General features: G+C 43.4%; 1 protein-coding gene across 1 annotated transcript in view; it reads right to left on the bottom strand.

Annotated features, from left to right (window-relative positions):
• Window positions 1-18,446, bottom strand: part of CRACR2A (calcium release activated channel regulator 2A) — an 87,482-nt gene that overhangs the window by 53,255 nt on the left and 15,781 nt on the right. Inside the window, exons 2-5 of the mRNA XM_065423785.1 lie at window positions 14,625-14,855; window positions 11,645-11,756; window positions 11,122-11,296; window positions 3,141-3,287 (exon numbers count right to left, since the gene is read on the bottom strand). Of these exons, the coding sequence (XP_065279857.1) occupies window positions 3,141-3,287; window positions 11,122-11,296; window positions 11,645-11,756; window positions 14,625-14,855 (665 nt within the window). The remainder of the gene's footprint in view (window positions 1-3,140; window positions 3,288-11,121; window positions 11,297-11,644; window positions 11,757-14,624; window positions 14,856-18,446) is intronic.

Raw genomic sequence — 18,446 nt, 5'->3', positions numbered from 1 at the left:
ATTGCCCTGCCCCCAGCTTCAAACTCTGCTCCCTCTACCTAGCTCTGAGCTCTTCCCACCCCACACCCAGCCCCAAGCTCTTTCCCAGAGAGGTGGTCAGTCTGAAGAGCATCATCCCCACCAAGGGTCAGGCAGTTCTGGGAGCCCCAGACCCCCTTCCATCCTCCTGTGTCTCCACTTCCCCTGGAAGCACCAAAAGCTGGATCCAATCCTCTCACCCTCCTGCAGAGTAGGGGGTTCCTGGTGCCCCTGCTCTGCTTCTCCTGGAGTGTCTGGCACCATGGCTGCTGGAAGGACTGCAAAGATGGGGGTCCAAGCAGGTGCATGGGGTCACAGTGCCACTCATATTTGGACCTGTTGCCCCTCTGTCCTGAGGCGGTGTGTGTGACTGGGCCAAATTTCAGTGTGTAGCATTGTGACCCAGCACATGGGGTTGTAACACCACTCAAATTTGATATGGCCTCCCCTCCATCCTGATGTGGGGGTGGCTGGGCCAAATTTGAGTAAGTGGCATTGTGACCTGGTGCATGAAGTTGCAGTGCCATTCAAATTTGGCCTGGCCTCTCCTCTATCATGACAGAGGGGCATCTGGGCCAAATTTCCAGTTCCCATCAGTGGCCAAGGGGCAGGGAGTGGGCTGGGGCCCCCTGCCTGCATACCTTGTAGTGCCCTTGATCCAGATACACCTTCATATAAAAAATGATATTCCACTCAACTTACTTACGTATTCACAATTCCAAAACTCTGTTAAAAGATTACCTACTCAATGGAAATGTGACTGACTGAGTGAGGGAGCCCAGCTCAGAAGGAAGGAGCTGGGCTGGGACTATAAAGACAGGAAATTGGAAGCAGAAGGGGGCTGCTGGGAAAGGTTGCAGTCACTCTTTGGAAGAAGGAAGGAGTGTTTGGAGGCTACAGGGACAGGCAGCTCATAGTTGCTCCCTGGGAGAGGGGAGTAAGGAGGCTGCCAAACCCAGAGAGGATGGAGTGCCAGATGGTAGGAGAGGGCTCAGGGAAAGCCAGTAAGGTCCAGGAGGGAACCTTTACTGCTGGCTAGAGAGGGTCCCTGAGCCAGAACGTGAAGTGGATGGTGGGCCTGGGTTCCCCTGCCAGCTACTGAGGGAATGGCACCATAGGGCAGTGAAGGAGAAGACCGCCTGAGACTGCTGGTGTGGAGAGACACTTTGAAAGACTTTAAGTATCAGAGGGGTAGCTGTGTTAGTCTGGATCTGTAAAAAGCAACAGAGTCCTGTGGCACCTTTAAGACTAACAGATGTATTGGAGCATAAGCTTTCGTGGGTGAATGCCCACTTCGTCGGATGCATGTAATGGAAATTTCCAGGGGCAGGTATAAATATGCTGGCAAGAATCAGTCTGGAGATAACGAGGTTAGTTCAATCAGGGAGGGTGAGGTCCTCTGCTAGCAGTTGAAGTGTGAACACCAAGGGAGGAGAAACTGCTTCTGTAGTTGGCTAGCCATTCACAGTCTTTGTTTAATCCTGATCTGATGGTGTCAAATTTGCAAATGAACTGGAGCTCAGCAGTTTCTCTTTGGAGTCTGGTCCTGCAGTTTTTTTGCTGTAAGATGGCTACCTTTACATCTGCTATTGTGTGGCCAGGGAGGTTGAAGTGTTCTCCTACAGGTTTTTGTATATTCCTGATATCAGGAATGGCAATATACAAAAATCTGTAGGAGAACACTTCAACCTCCCTGGCCACACAATAGCAGATGTAAAGGTAGCCATCTTACAGCAAAAAAACTGCAGGACCAGACTCCAAAGAGAAACTGCTGAGCTTCAGTTCATTTGCAAATTTGACACCATCAGATCAGGATTAAACAAAGACTGTGAATGGCTAGCCAACTACAGAAGCAGTTTCTCCTCCCTTGGTGTTCACACTTCAACTGCTAGCAGAGGACCTCACCCTCCCTGATTGAACTAACCTCGTTATCTCCAGACTGATCCTTGCCAGCATATTTATACCTGCCCCTGGAAATTTCCATTACATGCATCCGACGAAGTGGGCATTCACCCACGAAAGCTTATGCTCCAATACATCTGTTAGTCTTAAAGGTGCCACAGGACTCTCTGTTGCTTTTGAAAGACTTTGGTATCCTGGAAGGGGGAAGCACATAGAATGACCTAGCTGGAGGGCTAAGTCATGAAGAGGCAGCAGCAGCACATGCAGCGAGAGAGGGGCCACTGACCCAGAGAGAGAGGCAGAGAGATGGTGTGCAACTGTTGGAAGGGGCATTGACCTGGCTAGCTATTCCCCAGCGTGACCAGAAAGTGCCATCCTAGCGGTGAGTGGAACATCCCATCACACACCACATTCCACTAAGGTGCAAGAGCCTGTCTCTTATTTCACTCTCTTTGTTCTCAGAAATGACTACATCATTTCTGCTCAAACTTTCCAGGAAAACACACTCCTAGGCTGGGAAAAAATTTGTTAAATTTCAGCCTGAAAGGTAAAAGATTGCCAAAGTTATAAGCATCTGAAAATTACATTCTATAATGATAACATATGTGGAACTTTAACTATGAGCATCACTATGCGCTCCACTTGTTTTATGTATGACTTTACTCTTCCAGAATTTTAATTGAGTATAAACGCTGGTCTGTGTTTTCATCATACTGGGCCAGATTCACTGGAACTTTTTGATTGATTTGTGCTGCTCCATCATCATAAAGCAGCTGTAAATCCAAGGTAACCAGCAAGTTAAACTGGGTTTACAGCTGTTTTGCATGGCGGCCAGAGTGTACCGGTGAATCTGATACATTATATTCTTGTAATCATACTTTTTTATGTTGGCTGTCTGGGAATGGCCACCATAATTGTAGCTGTAGTTTGTTAAAACCAGAATGAAATAATAGACATTTGCGAAAGAATTTCAGACAAGACAATTAGTGAATAGGAAAGGAAGAGCTAAATTCAGCCAATTAGTTCTGTGTTACAAATAATTTGACCAGCTCTAGTGATGACTGGCTAATGTTTGCTTTAAAATATCTCTGATCAGCAGATAATCTTCAATTCCCCAGCAAGCTGATTGGTTGACGAAACCCCTGTTGGATTCTGATGGCAAGTAGAACGTAATACATCTGAAGCACTACAAAAAGAACACAACAAACAGATGTACCAACTTTTTCAGGGCACACTCCAATTCATTCTTTTCATTATCGGCTTCTTGGAGCTGGGAGAAAACTCTGACCAGGAACTCTTCAAAATTGGAAAGTAAACGAGGTTCATCTTTTCTCAGCTGCGACCAAAGTTGTCTTATATTGCTCTCGCTGAGGGATGAAAAGAAAAGAGAATAAAGCATTTGTTAGGAGATAAGATTTTTCAGGCTGGAGTAAATGTTTGCAGCAGCTAGTAACACAAAGAAAATTTCAGCAGCTCATTGGTCAGAACATGAGGCTTGTCATCCGCGTGGGCTATATATACAGGTCCTAATTGTGACTGGCCCTTATGCGGGTGCCCAGGATGGGATGGTTGGAGGCAGATGCAGAGGGATTCTTCCCATTACTTGTCTTGGCAAAGGGGATCATTGCAATTTCCATCCCTGTGCATGGGGGAGCTCCATGCACCCCAGGGCACATCTCATCCTACAGGGGGCAGGAAATAGAGAAGGTGGGGGCCATAAGTCTTTATTCTCTGCATAGGCCCACAGAGCAAACTGGGGTACTTAGAGGAGTGGATTTCACCACCTGTGTATTCCCCAGTTCACCAGGAAGCTTGGGAGGCGGAGGGGAGGAGGGGGGAGGATTGTGTCATCTATCTATCTGCCCCTTTCCCCCATCACTACTAGTCTCTGAGCACCATATATGTAAATAAACAAAATGCCACACTTAAAGTATGGACTCTCAAAACATGTGACTTCTTTAATGAACACACAGAACTATATTCAGTTCTCTTCAGTCATAACAAAGGGACAATACCTGTCAAGAATGTGGGGTAGGGTAGATATTAAAATCCTGTTTTCCATGCATTGCCCTTTTAGTGCAAGAAGATTCTGTCTGCCCATTGTGGAATAGTGAGTATGAGCTATTTCCAGATGTCTGTTACAGAGTAACACACTTTGCACTATCTAGGCCTGATACTCAGCTGCCTGGTACCTGCTGTATTCATTTACACCTGCATAAAGGGAATATAAATGGGGGTAAAACACCACCACTGTGATTTGGTAGCATTTTACACCCACTTTGCATAGTGCAGGGCAGTGGAGCATCAAGCCTTCTCCCTCACATGTTCTTGGAGAGTTGCATTTATTCCTTCTTTGTTCTCTGCTTATCTTATTCTGAAATAAAAGTCATGCAGATGGGAATTATGTGTTTTGCTTATTAGGCTTAATTTCCAAAGCTATCTATGTATCTAAAGAAGCACATAGGCATCTAATCTGACAATTTAAGTGGATTAGGCAAACTGTAAAGGCAACAAGGAAGAGAGACAATACAGAATATCTACCTATAGGGGATTACATTGGAAAGGAATAACAAGCAACTAACAGTTACACATGAAAAACTACTAGGGTAGAGTGTATTGTATTTATAATTAAAAGACACATTTGTATCCAGGGGATAATTTGGAGACTTTTGTGGACTGAGTTAGTTCAAACTCAAGAAATGGGAGCCAGCCCATAAAAAGTATTGGATCCCTACTGAAAACCTGTACTAAAATGCCCAGGGATCAAAATTGAGCCTACATGTCAATATGGACCATGGCTCATTTTAAACATCCTCCTGAGATCAGAACACCGAGCCAGATTACAATTCTGAATGAGTCGTGAAGAACATTCACTTCTACATCCAGCCAACGTTTGTAAGCAGAATCACACAAACACACACCTAGGGCCTGATCCTGTGAGGGGCTGAGCATCTTCAGCTACAGTGGGGGTTGAGTGCATTTAGCACCTTAAGAGAGATGTTCACCCTCTGGCAGAATCAGGCCCCTGAAGTCCTGAAGCTCAGCTTGAACTCAAGGTATTCACTGAAGAAACATATAATCCTACCAATTTAGTCTGGAGAGCTAAAATAGGACTTTGCCATAAGGTTCCCTATATTATCCAGTCCAAAATAGCAAATTATTAGGCCAAAATTGCTTCCTTTAATCTCTGATAAAGACAGATTTAATTTATATTCAGTGATATACTTAGTCCACCTGAAGAACATATGGAGTCAAACTAGACCTAATTATCTTAGGCCAATTCCCATTAATCCCTTTCCCCACTCAATTAGAAATCTCTTCCCCTAACTTAGAACAAACCAAAGACATTGGGCCAGATTCTGATCTCAGATGGACTAGTGTAAATCAGAAGTAACTTCACTGAAGTTGATCGAGTTACCCAAATAACTCAGATATGCACTTGCCCCATTAATTTTGGGCATCCTACTCTGTGAAAGTTTGGCTTCTGACCAATTTTTCATATCACTTATTAAGTGCAGGTAAGTAGCATTGTAAGAATCTGGAATCTCTCCTGTGCAGCCTCACATCATAGGATTTGCCATACCAGATCAGATCTTTTTTCCATCTAGTCTGGGATTCTCTTTCTATCTGAGGACAACACCTGGTGCTTCAAAGGAAAGTGAAAAACCTGCAGGGCAAATGGGAAGAAAATATCTCCTGCCCCTGTAAATTATCATCTTATTCCATGAAGTATGGAATTAGATTATTTATCTGTGATGCTGCTTATATGACCACTATTACCATAGCATCTGAACACCTCCCAAACATTGAATATATTTATCCTCACAACACCGCTTTGAAGTGGGGAAGTCCTATTATTCCCTGGAGGCACTGAAAGACTGAGGGCTGGAGGCACAAGAATCTTAGGCCTGGTGATGATGAACATTGCCATGCCTAACGTCTAGGTGCCGAGAAAATCACTGAGATTCACAAAGCCTCAGTTAGGTGCCTTGGCTCCCTATACAATGAATGGGGAGAGATAGACACCTCAGAATGGTATTCACAGAAGTCAGCGTAGAATCATAGACGATTAGGGTTGGAAGAGACCTCAGGAGGTCATCTAGTCTAACCCCCTGCTCAAAGCAGGACCAACACCAACTAAATCACCCCAGCCAGGGCTTTGTCAAGCCAGGCCTTAAAAACCTCTAAAGATGGAGATTCCACCACCTCCCTAGGTAACCCATTCCAGTCCTTCACCACCCTCCTAGTGAAATAGTGTTTCCTGATATCCAACCTAGACCTTCTCCACTTCAACTTGAGACCATTGCTCCTTGTTCTGTCATCTGCCACCACTGAGAACTGCCGAGCTCCATCCTCATTGGAACCCCCCTTTGGGTAGTTGAAGGCTGCTATCAAATCCCCCCTCACTCTTCTCTTCTGCAGACTAAATAACCCCAGTTCCCTCAGCCTCTCCTCATAAGTCATGTGCCCCAGCCCCCTAATCATTTTCATTGCCCTCTGCTGGACTCTCTCCAATTTGTCCACATCCTTTCTGTAGTGGGGGGGTGGGTCCCAAACTGGATGCAATATTCCAGATGTGACCTCACGATTGCCAAATAGAGGGGAATAATCACTTCCCTCGATCTGCTGGCAATGCTCCTACTAATGCATGGTTGGTGGCTCCTAGCCTAAAATAGCTAATGGCAGACGGCAAGCTGAGGGGTGTGTGCTAAGCCCTTCTTAGCTAAGCCCTGCTTATCAAATTGATAAACTAAACAGTAATAAGTCACTGGGACTAGATGGTATTCACCCAAGAGTTCTGAAGGAACTCAAATGTGAAATTGCAGAACTACTAACTGTGGCTTGTAACTTATCATTTAAATCAGCTTCTTTATCAGATGACTGGAGGATAGCTAATGTATGGATGCCAATTTTTAAAAAGGGCTCCAGAGGTGATCCCGGCAATTACAGGCTGGTAAGCCTGACTTCAGTACTGGGCAAACTGGTTGAAATTATAGTAAAGAACAAAATTGTCAGACACATAGATCAACATAATTTGTTGGGGAAGAGTCAACATATTCTTTGTTTTCTACTAGAATTCTTTGAGGGGGTCAACCAGCATGTGGACAAGGGGGATCCAGTGGATATAGTGTACTTAGATTTTCAGAAAGCCTTTGACAAGGTCCCTCACCAAAGGCTCTTAAGCAAAGTAAGCTCTCATGAGATAAGAGGGAAGGTCCTCTCATGGATCAATAACTGATTAAAAGATAGGAAACAAAGGGTAGGAATAAATGGGCAGTTTTCAGAATGGAGGGAGGTAAATAGTGGTGTCCGTCCCAGAGGTCTGTACTGGGACCAGTACTGTTCAACATATTCATAAATGATCTTGGAAAACAGGGTAAACAGTGAGATGGCAAAATTTGCAGCTGATTCCCCGCTATCTGAGGAGGAGAATGGATCTGAAGAGAGACCTGCCACTTCTCAGATGAGTGCTCCAACCATTAGGCTATGAGTTCTCCCTTGGGCTCTCCTGTTGAAGCTGCTCCACTGTGGATAAATGATCAGACTCATTGGCCCAGAAGAGAGAGCGCGAGCAGGCATGAGAATGAATCGGTAGCCCAGTGGTTAGAGCATTCACCTGAGAGGTGGAAGATCCAGTGCCCCTGCTTCAGTGACACTTTTAAATTGTTTATATACAGTGGAACAACTTCATCTGGAGAGACTGAGCAAGGTCCACATCAGAATACCCTACAGTCAGTGGTTACGACACTCATGTGACCTGAGAAGTAGCAGATTCTAGTGCAAATCCCTCCCCCTTCAGGTGGAGGGGGGACTTGAACCCGTATTCTCCCACATCCCAGTTGAGTACACTAACCACTGGGCTAAAAGTCACGAGGGAGGACCTCCCCCACCTGCCCCCCTATTCCAGCCATTTTGTGTAAGCCCACCTATAGGGGCCCATTCCGGTAGGCAAGGTCTGAGTGCACTTACCAGATCGGGTCGCACAGGCAAGTTAGACAGAGGAACACCTATCTTCCCCCTGTTCATGCATCACGCTGGGGCATAGGCATCCAGACACCTGGTGTGCGGCTGCAGTGTGCATGTGCAGGGGCAGGAACACAGGCACAGATGAAACTTTTACTGAAAAACGTATGCAGTGAGTGAGTTTAGGTGCCTACAGTGTTTGGGGCAGCTGAGCAGGGGTTTTGTGAATCCCAGTGGGGCCTGATTCTGGGATGCAGGTGCCTAAAATGGTAGTTAGGCACCTATGTCCTTTTGTGACTCTAGCCCGAAGGGATTTGCCCAGGTCACACAGGATGTCTGTGGCAGAGCAAGGAATCCCAAGTTCCAGGCTTGTGTCCCAGGGGACCATCCTCGGTCATCCCTATTATCTTACCTTTCATAGCTACAAATGTTAACTGTGTTACAAGCGCTGGCTCCTATATCTTCTGACCCTCCTTGTTCCTAATCTTAGTTATTAGGTCTTCTCTAAATGCATGCGTCATTCAGAGCATCATTGGAATCCCTAGACTGCGATATAAAACCTCTTAGACTGTTTACACAAGGAAGGGTCAGAGCTTCCTTTTGTAATGGACACCACAGAAACTATATCTAATTAGTGGTTGCAGAAGATTTATCATTAGGCTAGAGAAGAGATATGTTTTATTACTCCTGATGCAGGACCTGATCCAGCTCTGATCGCAATCAGTGGAGAGACTCCCACTGCTTCCAATGGGAGTTGGACGGGGGCAAACTCATTTGAAGCCTTTTTCATTGAAAGTCAATGAGACGTAAGCTCCGAAGTGCCAACTTGGGCTCCTAAGTCACGTAGGCACTTGAAAATTTTAACCTTGGTCTTCTGCTTCACCAATTATGTTTGATCAGCTTAGTTCCAGGGTGGGACTGTTTCAAAATTGAAGCATTTCATTTTCAGAAATCTCCCATTTCAAAACCAACACATGTTTTATTTAAAAACAATTTTGCCAAAAATGAAACACTGGATCATTGCAAATCACAACAGGATAGAAGACACTTTCAGATTTGCCAGAATTCCTGTGAATTTCTTATTCTGTTTTTCTGACCTGCTCTATTTTGCATGCACATTAAAGGCTCCAGCCTGGATAGTGCAGGTGTGGAGTGTTGCTTGTATAAATTCACGGTAAAAAGTGATGAGAATGACAGGAAAAGCAGGGGAATCTGATCCTGCAGTAATGAAAGCCCTGCTGCACAGCTGCCAACCTACTCCTGCCTATGACAGGGAGTAGGATTTAGAGAGGATAGCTAAGAACCTCTGTAGTATGAAGAGGATCACTTAAGGCCACATCCTGTGAGACTTGTCCATTCTCCACCCAAACCCTGTCTCTTTTCTCCTGTGCTCATGCAAAAGCAGAGTGCTTTTGTTGCTCTTCACTGTAATGTAATTAATTACACGTAGTGCTCAACCATACATGTGCACTTGCATAGCCTCCATTCCCACTTGAACTAGAATATAAGCTTGTTTACCACTTCTGCACACCAGGAAAGGATCAAGGCCCTGGAGGAGCAGAGACAACCACATTGTAAATTAATATTCTGAACTCTGCCTTAGAATCAAGTACCTAGGGACGGAGCCAAAGCCCACTGAACTCCCATGACTGACGTTAGTGGACTTTGGCCCACACACCACGCTGCTCACTGATCACAACTAAGGAGGCTCTTGCATGTCCAGCATATTTTTTCAGTCAATTTTCTGCACATCATTCCATTAGCTTATAAATATATCTTGTAGATGACCTTGTCTCAATTATATGCAGCACAGAACCAGGCAGCATGAAACACAAAACACTTCACAATTATTCTTAGGCCAGGTCTACACTACCGCGGTAGTTCGACGGCTGGCAATCGAAGTTCCGGGTTCGATTTATCGCGTCTGGTCTGGACGCGATAAATCGATCCCGGAAGCGCTCGCCGTCGACTGCGGTACTCCAGCTCGGCGAGAGGAGTACCGCGGAGTCGACGGGGAGCCTGCCTGCCGCGTGTGGACCGCGTCTGAACCGCAGTAAGTTCGAACTAAGGTATGTCGACTTCAGCTACGTTATTCACGTAGCTGAAGTTGCGTACCTTAGTTCGAATTTGGGGGTTAGTGTAGACCAGGCCAGCACAGCCTATTGGTGTAAGCTCAGATAGGAAACTTGTCTTTCAGTGAATAAATGAGTCAAAGCTAAGATCCGTTTTCTTGTCCTCTGCACAATTTCTTTACATCTTGTTTCCCCCACAGATGGGAGCTTTCAGAGAATCACTAAACTCACAGTTTGTGTTTGAAATGCCCCACAGGAACATGTAAGACCTGATGGCTATTTTAACAATCAGCATGTTCCTGAAATAGTCTTACTGTACAGTATGTATCTGGTGTTTACTGGATAATGCCTGGTAAGCTTCAGTGGAGGAAAAACAAACATACTAATTCAAAATAGTTTGGAGAGATCAGATTTAAATGATATTAGATGTAAAAAGAAAAAAAAATCACAGCATTTAGCATTCTGACAACTTGGTATTTTACAGCAGTAATTTTATTTCATTGACAAATGTCACACAAACATAGATTGAAAGCCCCTTTGTTCTGTGTTTGTACAACACCTAGCGCACTGGGGTCCTGGTCCCTCACTGGAGCTCGTAGGTGCTACCGCAATGTAAATTATTAATGATTAATCATTAATAACTACACCATTATGAAAGAGAACTAGTGATTTTTGTTATTCTTAATTGATACAAAGGCAATGTAAGCATAGTCTTTGCCAAAGGAATGCGCTCTAAGGATTCTTTATTTGCAAATAATGTCATTTTTGGATACACAGATAGCATATCAATATTACCGTACATATTTTCAGAACATGTGCCACATTAGTGCTTCATTTGTGTTGCTCTCAAATGCATGTGACTATGAGAGTTTAACTGTGTTATCCTCATGGGGCACAAATGTGTGGCGCTCAGGGGTTTTTTTATTTCATCACTCGCAGCAACCAAGGAAATGGATATGAGATCGCTACATCACAAGGGGCCCTAGTTCTGATCTCTCACTGCAGTTAGTCAAAAGCATCTCCACTGAAGTCAATGGTGACACACCAGTGCACAGTGGGTGTAAATGAGAGGAGAATCAAGCCCAGGGTTTTCTAGCAAATGTAGAGCTAAATCATAAAAGATCATGAATTGTACATTGTTGATATTGCAGCTGGTATGACTTACTCTTCTAAGATCTTGTTTGTTCCAAGCCGGTCCATCAGATCTGAGAACTGCCGGTCCTCGTCTTCATCATCATCAGCTTTAGCATAGCTCTCTTCCCACTTAGACTGATAGACATTTTCATTGTCAGACTCATGCATTTCATTCATAGAGGCCATCTGCCCAAACAAAAACTGACCTAAAATGTAAAGATGTACATCTTTTTAAAAATCTGTTTATAGAGTAATTAGAAGTCATTAAAAGAAACAGTGACGTTTATTAGCAGTCTCTCCCAGGCTGTGTCTACACTCAGAGCTGGGGGTGTGATTTCCAGCTCACGTAGACGTACTCACACTAGCTGTCATTGAACTAGAGCACTAAAAATAGTTGTGTAGCTGGAGTAGCATGGGTAGTGGCCTTTTGTGCAGGATTCACTGCACGCATCAGGACTACACTTCAGGTTCCTTAAGGAACCATGTCTCCTTACCTGTCTATGAAGTACTGAACATGGATGGAAGTATACACAGATTTGCATTCCAAAACTCACTTAATCCTGTCGTGAACTCCTCTGGCGTAAGTGAACCGTTGCCATCTGCATCCAGAGTATCAAAAACTTTCTCCAGCTCCTCCAGGCTAAGAGGTAGCTGACCATGAAGTCTCTGAAATGACAAATCATGCCTCCATTACACTATTTATTATAAAAGTGGTTAGTGGAAGAGAAGAATCTGAAGAGCAAGATAAGAACATCAGTAATTTAGAATGACAGAACTCTAAATTTCCTGCAAAATGCAAATTCCTCTCGCCCCTCCCCCCAAAAATATCCATTTTGAAAAGTTTGAAATGAAACATTTCAAATTTTTCTAAATAAAACATATCAGTGTTGACAATTTTATTCATTTTAGGTTACTATTTTATTTTTAATTTATTTTACTTCTCTATTTTATTATTTTAAATGTTATTTTTATTTTATTATTGAAATATATATATATATGTATATTTGTACATTATTTTCTAGGGTAATTTAATTTTTATTATAACAAATATAAAAGTATTTTATATTACAGTTTCTTTTTCAAGGCGTCTCCTCTTTTATTTGGAAATTGAGCAAATTTGATATGGATTCAGTGAGACAAAAATGGATCAGAACAATATTAAAGTCATTTAAAAATCAGAGTGACATAATGGGATATAAATTAATCTTTAGTATATGTTACTGCAAGAGTCAGATATCACAGACGTAGAGTTGTGTTCAGGGATGAATAGATTATGGGAGTCAAAAAAGAAGTTGTAATTAAAGAACTAGCAAGAGCAAGACTCCCCTCATCTGAATGGGTGTGGTGGTTACCTAGCTTTAAAGGATAAACAGGACTAGATCTGCTCTGTATATTTGGATGGGATATTGAGAAGATTCCCGTTGATTTCAGTGGAGCAATATAAGGCTCTGGTTTGTCCTCAGCCTACAAAGGACCCACTGCCATACCCAGAGTCTCTTTCCAGGCAGTTTTATTTTACAAACATAGGTTTAAAAACCCCAACCCATGAAAACAGTTCCTCAGCCCACCCTCGGCTAGAGCTCCCAGGGGATTTTCCCTTTGCCTCTCTCAGTCCTTCCTGCTTCAGAGCCAACTGCAGGATTCTCCTATGCTCTTTTAACTGAGCACCAGCTCCCTGGACTTTCTCTCTGGAGACCCTTTTCCCCCAGATCCATGTGCTGCCCCTCCCTCCTAACTGGCCAAGGTGGGAGCACTTGTTCTACCACAGGGGAACTGGACCTGCCTCATTTAAAGGGGCCAGCCACTCTGTGACAAGCAGGCTCCAAGTATCTGAGCTAACACTAATGGAGAAACTGTAACTTTCCAATTTGCTGGCCTCTGTATTTTTTTAATTCTCAACTTTTGACCTCAGGTAGAATATAAAGTCAAAGGGAGAGATTTGATCCCACCTCAATTTTACACCAGTGAAACTGCATTGATTTCAGTGACATTACTCCTGATTTACATAATGGTTTAGTGAGAGGAGAATCAGGCCCGGTGTTTTCAAAAAGGATGTTTTTGTAATTTCATCTTTAATCCGCTTAGCTAGAAACAAAAATAAGCATAATGCAATGCCATTTCAAGTGGTTTCATGTCACTGAGTCCCAGTGCCCTTTATATCTATTTTTAAATGAATTGGAGATTTACTCATATATAAAGCTCATCACGCATGCTAAACAGCTCCTGAAAGAGCTGTTTCATGTTGTGAAATCAAAGACAAAATTACGTTCTTCTCTTTGCAACTCAAACAAGTTCTCTGTCACCCTTCTCAGAAGCTCGCAGCAAATAGAGTTACATTTCCTCTGTAAGTGTAGAACTCAGATCTGAATGGGAATAAATATCTTTTACCCTCCTTGTAGCAACAGACATTAAAGTTCAAAAATATGTGAGGGTTCCCTTGTATTAAAAATTAAATCCTATTTTCTTTTTACCATTTTAATCCATATACATAAATAAAACAAAATGGTGATCCAGGAAGATGCCTAATGGTCCAAACATTCAAACATTTACTACCAGGAATAACACATTTACTACTGTGATTTCAATTACTTCAGTGGGACTACACAGTGTAGTAAGCACTACAACCAACAGTAAATGTTTACTCTAACATTTTTTTAAAACTGTGCAGCCAGTAAAACAAGTAATTTGAAAGAAAAGAAAAAAAATCCATAAACACACACAGCAGAAAACCTGCAACTGGCAATCACCTGAGCATTGATTTGTTTGTTTTTTCAGAATGGGTAATTCTCAATGTGTTGGGCACTTTTTACTATTACACTAAACAGTTTTGTATGTGAAGGTATTAAATCCTCCGAAAAATTGTATTTAAGACATTTCCACTGTCACTACGTTGCTACTGCTCCTAAATTCTATTTAATCCATTAGCACTGAAGTAAAAAATTAATGAATACACCCAAGGAGCACTCTGCATGTAAAACATGAATAGCTGCAGAGTGGGTTGCTGTTGTTTTCCACAACATACATGATAGAATATCCCTCTGAACATTTCCACAGCGTGGGCCTGATCCTGTTCTTGGTGGAGTCAATGGCATTTTGCCAATGACTTCAATGGGATCAGAATTAGGCCCCTTAACTTTTAAAATTATTTCCACAAAACGTTGATTTAATAAGCACAATGTGAACATATCAAAATAACATAGAATATTCTTTTGTTTGCATAAGTGTATTTAGAAAAACGTTCTGACTGAGTTTTTGTACCATTTTATTGGTTGGGGAAAGCAGAGTGAATGGCTTGGAATGGCATTTGTTGACAAAATCTGTAAGAGAAAATAGATGAACTAAACACATTTCTGATTCTGCTGTGAATCAGGAGTAACCCCAATGAAGTCAGTGGAGTTACACCAGGTTAAGTGAAAAGTAAAATCAATTGCTTTGAGTTTTATAAATTTTACATTTGCTTTGAGCTCCATTTTACGTGTTGGTTTGTATATGTTAAAACTATTGTATTGCATCATTTCACCAATTTTGCTTTACCTGCATATCATGCCGAGTGATGAAGCCTTTGCCCTCCACATCACAGATCTGAAAGAACCCCAACATGGCTAGTTGTTGCCCTGGGTCCTGTTCTGTCCTGCTCGACTCTGTATCTCCTAGTGGCCCAGGACTGGCACAGTCCCCTTTTATTCTGTCCGTTGTCACAGGTCTGGTCACAGAAGTATTTTGGGACGCTGCCATCCCATTTACTCCCAAACTCTGGTCCAAAACCTGTATGCCGAAGGTAAGAAAGAGAGCACATCAGAGCCTCTCAATGATGCTTTCCATCATCTCTTAGCAACGACCTCTTTAATTAGCCACTGAAGCCTAGGAGAAGAAAAAAGCTTTTTGAAAATGCCTACCATGATCTATTCCATTAATAGACTGCACTAGAGCACACGGAAAATGGGATGGTGAACAAGGAAGGGAAAAAGATCTATGACTGAAAGGAATCTCAACACAAAATCAGCCCGTTTAATGAGCAATGTAGACAACTAATTAATGTGAACAACAAGAAAACACAAAGTATGGGCAAATTTAAAAAAAAAAGGAAAAGAACAATTTATAGTCACTACAAGTACTCACTTGGCATTCTTTCTGCTTAATTATCTACTTCCAAGACTCATAGTTTGTGTGCAGTCCCTTAAGCTTTTGGAATATGCAAAGTAATGAAGACTGATGGAAGTCGATGAACCCGTTTTTTTAAAGGAAATAAATGGAGCTGAGAGAGAACAAGAAAATGTACATATGGAATTTTGAAATGTATATTTACAGCATGTGTTTTTGAATATTCACTGGAACAGTAAGAACAATTATACAGTCCATTTTCTTGGCATGTTTTGAGTTGATATTTTGAATAGTACCCAAACCCTTTTCCCAGCAGTGTTTGGAAAAGTATATCTTATGCTATCCATAAGAAAATATTCTTAATCAAAAGTTTGGAGTTATATGGTTTTTATCTTAATTTATTCTGAGTGGTCTGATATAAACAATATTGGATTTTCTTTTTCTTTTTCTATCTAAACCAATTTCAATTATGCTACACACAGCATCAGTGCAAAGAGAAGAGGATTTGCAAAAGACAATTTTTTTTTAAAACTTTATGCCTACGGCTCAGATGTAGTTTGATTTCCTTCATGTAAAGTTTCTTTCCATATTTTGGTCTGTTAAAGAGAATAGGTCTGATCACACACTGGTATAAATCAGGAGTAACTTCACTGAACTTAGTGCAATTACTCCAATGTAAAACTAGCATGAATGAGAGGGGCAACAGTCCCCTTCTTCTATTATAGTGAAGTACAACAGTGGACTGTACTTGGGATTGAAACTGAAATCCAAGAAAAACTGCAGCTTGTCCATTCCACAGTGCCTGCCTCCCAAGGCTATGTCTACACTGGTAATTGAACGACAAAACCTTTGTCTTTCAGAGGTGTTAACCCCCCTCTCCCTCGAAAGACAAACGTTTTGCTGATGACAAGCGCCAGTGTGAACAGCGCTTTGTTGGCAGCAAACGCCAGTCGTTGGGGGTGGAGGTTTTTTGTCGGCAGGAGAGCCAACAAACAGCAGCTACTCAGTGCGACTTTTAGCAGCACTAAAGGCTATGTAGTGTAGATATAGCCTTAGTGGAACAGGTCAAAGAGAGCATGGAACATATATGCTTGTTAGCCTGCACTGGCTTCCCATTTAGTTCCAGTTCCGGTTCTGAATATTTGTCCTGATCACTAAGGGCCAGATTTACAAAGATATTTAGGCACCTAAGGTTGCAGATAGGTGCCTAATGGGATTTTCAAATGTGTCTAAGCAGATTGAGTGCCTAACTCACATTGATTTCAATCTGGCCTAGGATTTAAGTGCCTAACCTATTCAGGTGCTTTTTAAAAAATGTAGGCACTTGAGTACCCCTGAAAATCTAGTTTCTAAGGCCCTTAATGGCCTAGGCTGGCACAATCTTGGAAACAACTTCTCTGTTACCTGCTGGGACAGCTTCAATCCCTCCAGGACATTAGAGCTGACCGAACCCTGGCTCAAACTCTCAGCAGCCAAAATCAATGTTTTCTGCACACAAGGCTCCAGGCTACAACCCCCCCTACCAAGAGAGACAGAATGAGTTATACCACATTCAGGGCACACCCCAAAACGAAACTTTTTTCCTGAGACAGTCCCCAAGGGACAGAGTGGAAGAAGACCCAGCGGGGTTCTTCTGCAAGACAGTAACTGGTGGCTAAAACAGGGTCTGAGAGGAAGAGTTTGGTCTCACTTTGGAGAGAACTTGTTCAGTGTTCAAGCATAAAAAGAGAGAGAGCTGAGACAGTGTAACATCCCGGCTGTGTCCTCTCTCCACAGGGATGGTCCTCTCCCATCAAGCACTTCCTGAGAGCAGAGCTTTCTAATTTTCTAGATGTAATCACACAATAATGTCCCCTATTGGGAAACTATGTATCATAACAGAGCTCACTTTGAGTTCTAATAATGTAACAAAGCTTAGATATTACAGTAACAGGAGCTTTACAAATGCAGAGATCAATTCCTGAGAATGCATATAGCCCAAGGGTGGGCAAACTTTTTGGCCCAAGGGCCACATCTGGGTGGGAAAATTGTATGCAGGGCTGTGAATGTAGGGTTGGGGTGCAGGAGGGAGTCCGGGGTGTGGGAGGGGGTGTGGTGTTCAGGAAGGGGCTCAGGGCAAGGGGTTGGGGTGCAGGAGGAGTGCAGGGTGTGGCAGGGGGCTCAGGGGAGTGAGTTGGGGTGCAGGAGGGGCACAGGAGGGGTGCGGCAGAGGGTTAGGGGGCTCAGGGCAAGGGGTTGGGGTGTGGGGTGAAGGAAGGGTTCAGGGTGCGGGCTCCGGCCCGGTGCTGCTTACCTCAAGCGGCTCCAGGGTGGCAGCAGCGTGCAGCAGGGCTAAGGCAGGCTTCTTGCCTGCCCTGGCCCCGTGCTGCTCCCGGAAATGGCCAGCATGTCCGGCAGTGGCTCCTGGGGGTGGGGTGGGGCATACGGCTCTGCCGCATGCTGCCCTCACATGTGGATACCACCTCCGAAGCTCCTATTGGCCGCGGTTCCCCGTTCCCGGCCAATGGGAGCTGCGGGAGGCGGTGCCTGCAGGTGAGGGCAGTGCTCGGAGCCCTCTGCGCCCTCCCCCCCCCAGAGGCCACAGGGACGTGGTGCCGGCTGCTTCCGGGAGCGGCGCAGGACCAGGGCAGGCAGGGAGCCTGCCTTAGCCCTGCTGCACCACGGGGCTGGCAATCCCGCAGGCCGGATCTGGCCCGTGGGCCGTAATTTGCCCTCCCCTGATATAGCCTCTAAGAATGAGGTAGTATTCCTTTCAATAGTTTGTAAGCCCTCTGGTGGTGCTAACTGTCTTCTGTATTTCCGAAGTACAGTAGAACCTCAGAGTTACAAACACCAGAGTTACAAACTGACCAGACAACCACTCACCTTGTTTGGAACCGGAAGTACGCAATCAGGCAGCAGAAAAAAGCAAATACAGTATAGTACTGTGTTAAACATGAACTACTAAAAAAAATGAAGGGAAAGTTTAAAAAAAAGATTTGACAAGGTAAGGAAACTGTTTCTGTGCTTGTTTCATTTTTAAAAGCAGCATTTTTCTTCTGCATAGTAAAGTTTCAAAGCTGTATTAAATCAATATTCAGTTGTAAACTTTTGAAAGAACAACCATAATGCTTTATTCAGAGTTACGAACATTTCAGTGTTACGAACAACCTCCATCCCCGAGGTGTTCTTAACTCTGAAGTTCTGCTGTAACCAGAACCCTGCCAAAGCAGCACTGTGTGTAAGTTACTAAGTCACACCTATTGTATTGGGATA

The sequence above is a fragment of the Emys orbicularis genome, chromosome 1 (assembly GCF_028017835.1).
Source record: "Emys orbicularis isolate rEmyOrb1 chromosome 1, rEmyOrb1.hap1, whole genome shotgun sequence".
Lineage (NCBI taxonomy): Eukaryota > Metazoa > Chordata > Testudines > Emydidae > Emys > Emys orbicularis.
This window is presented reverse-complemented; position numbering and strand designations above follow the sequence as displayed.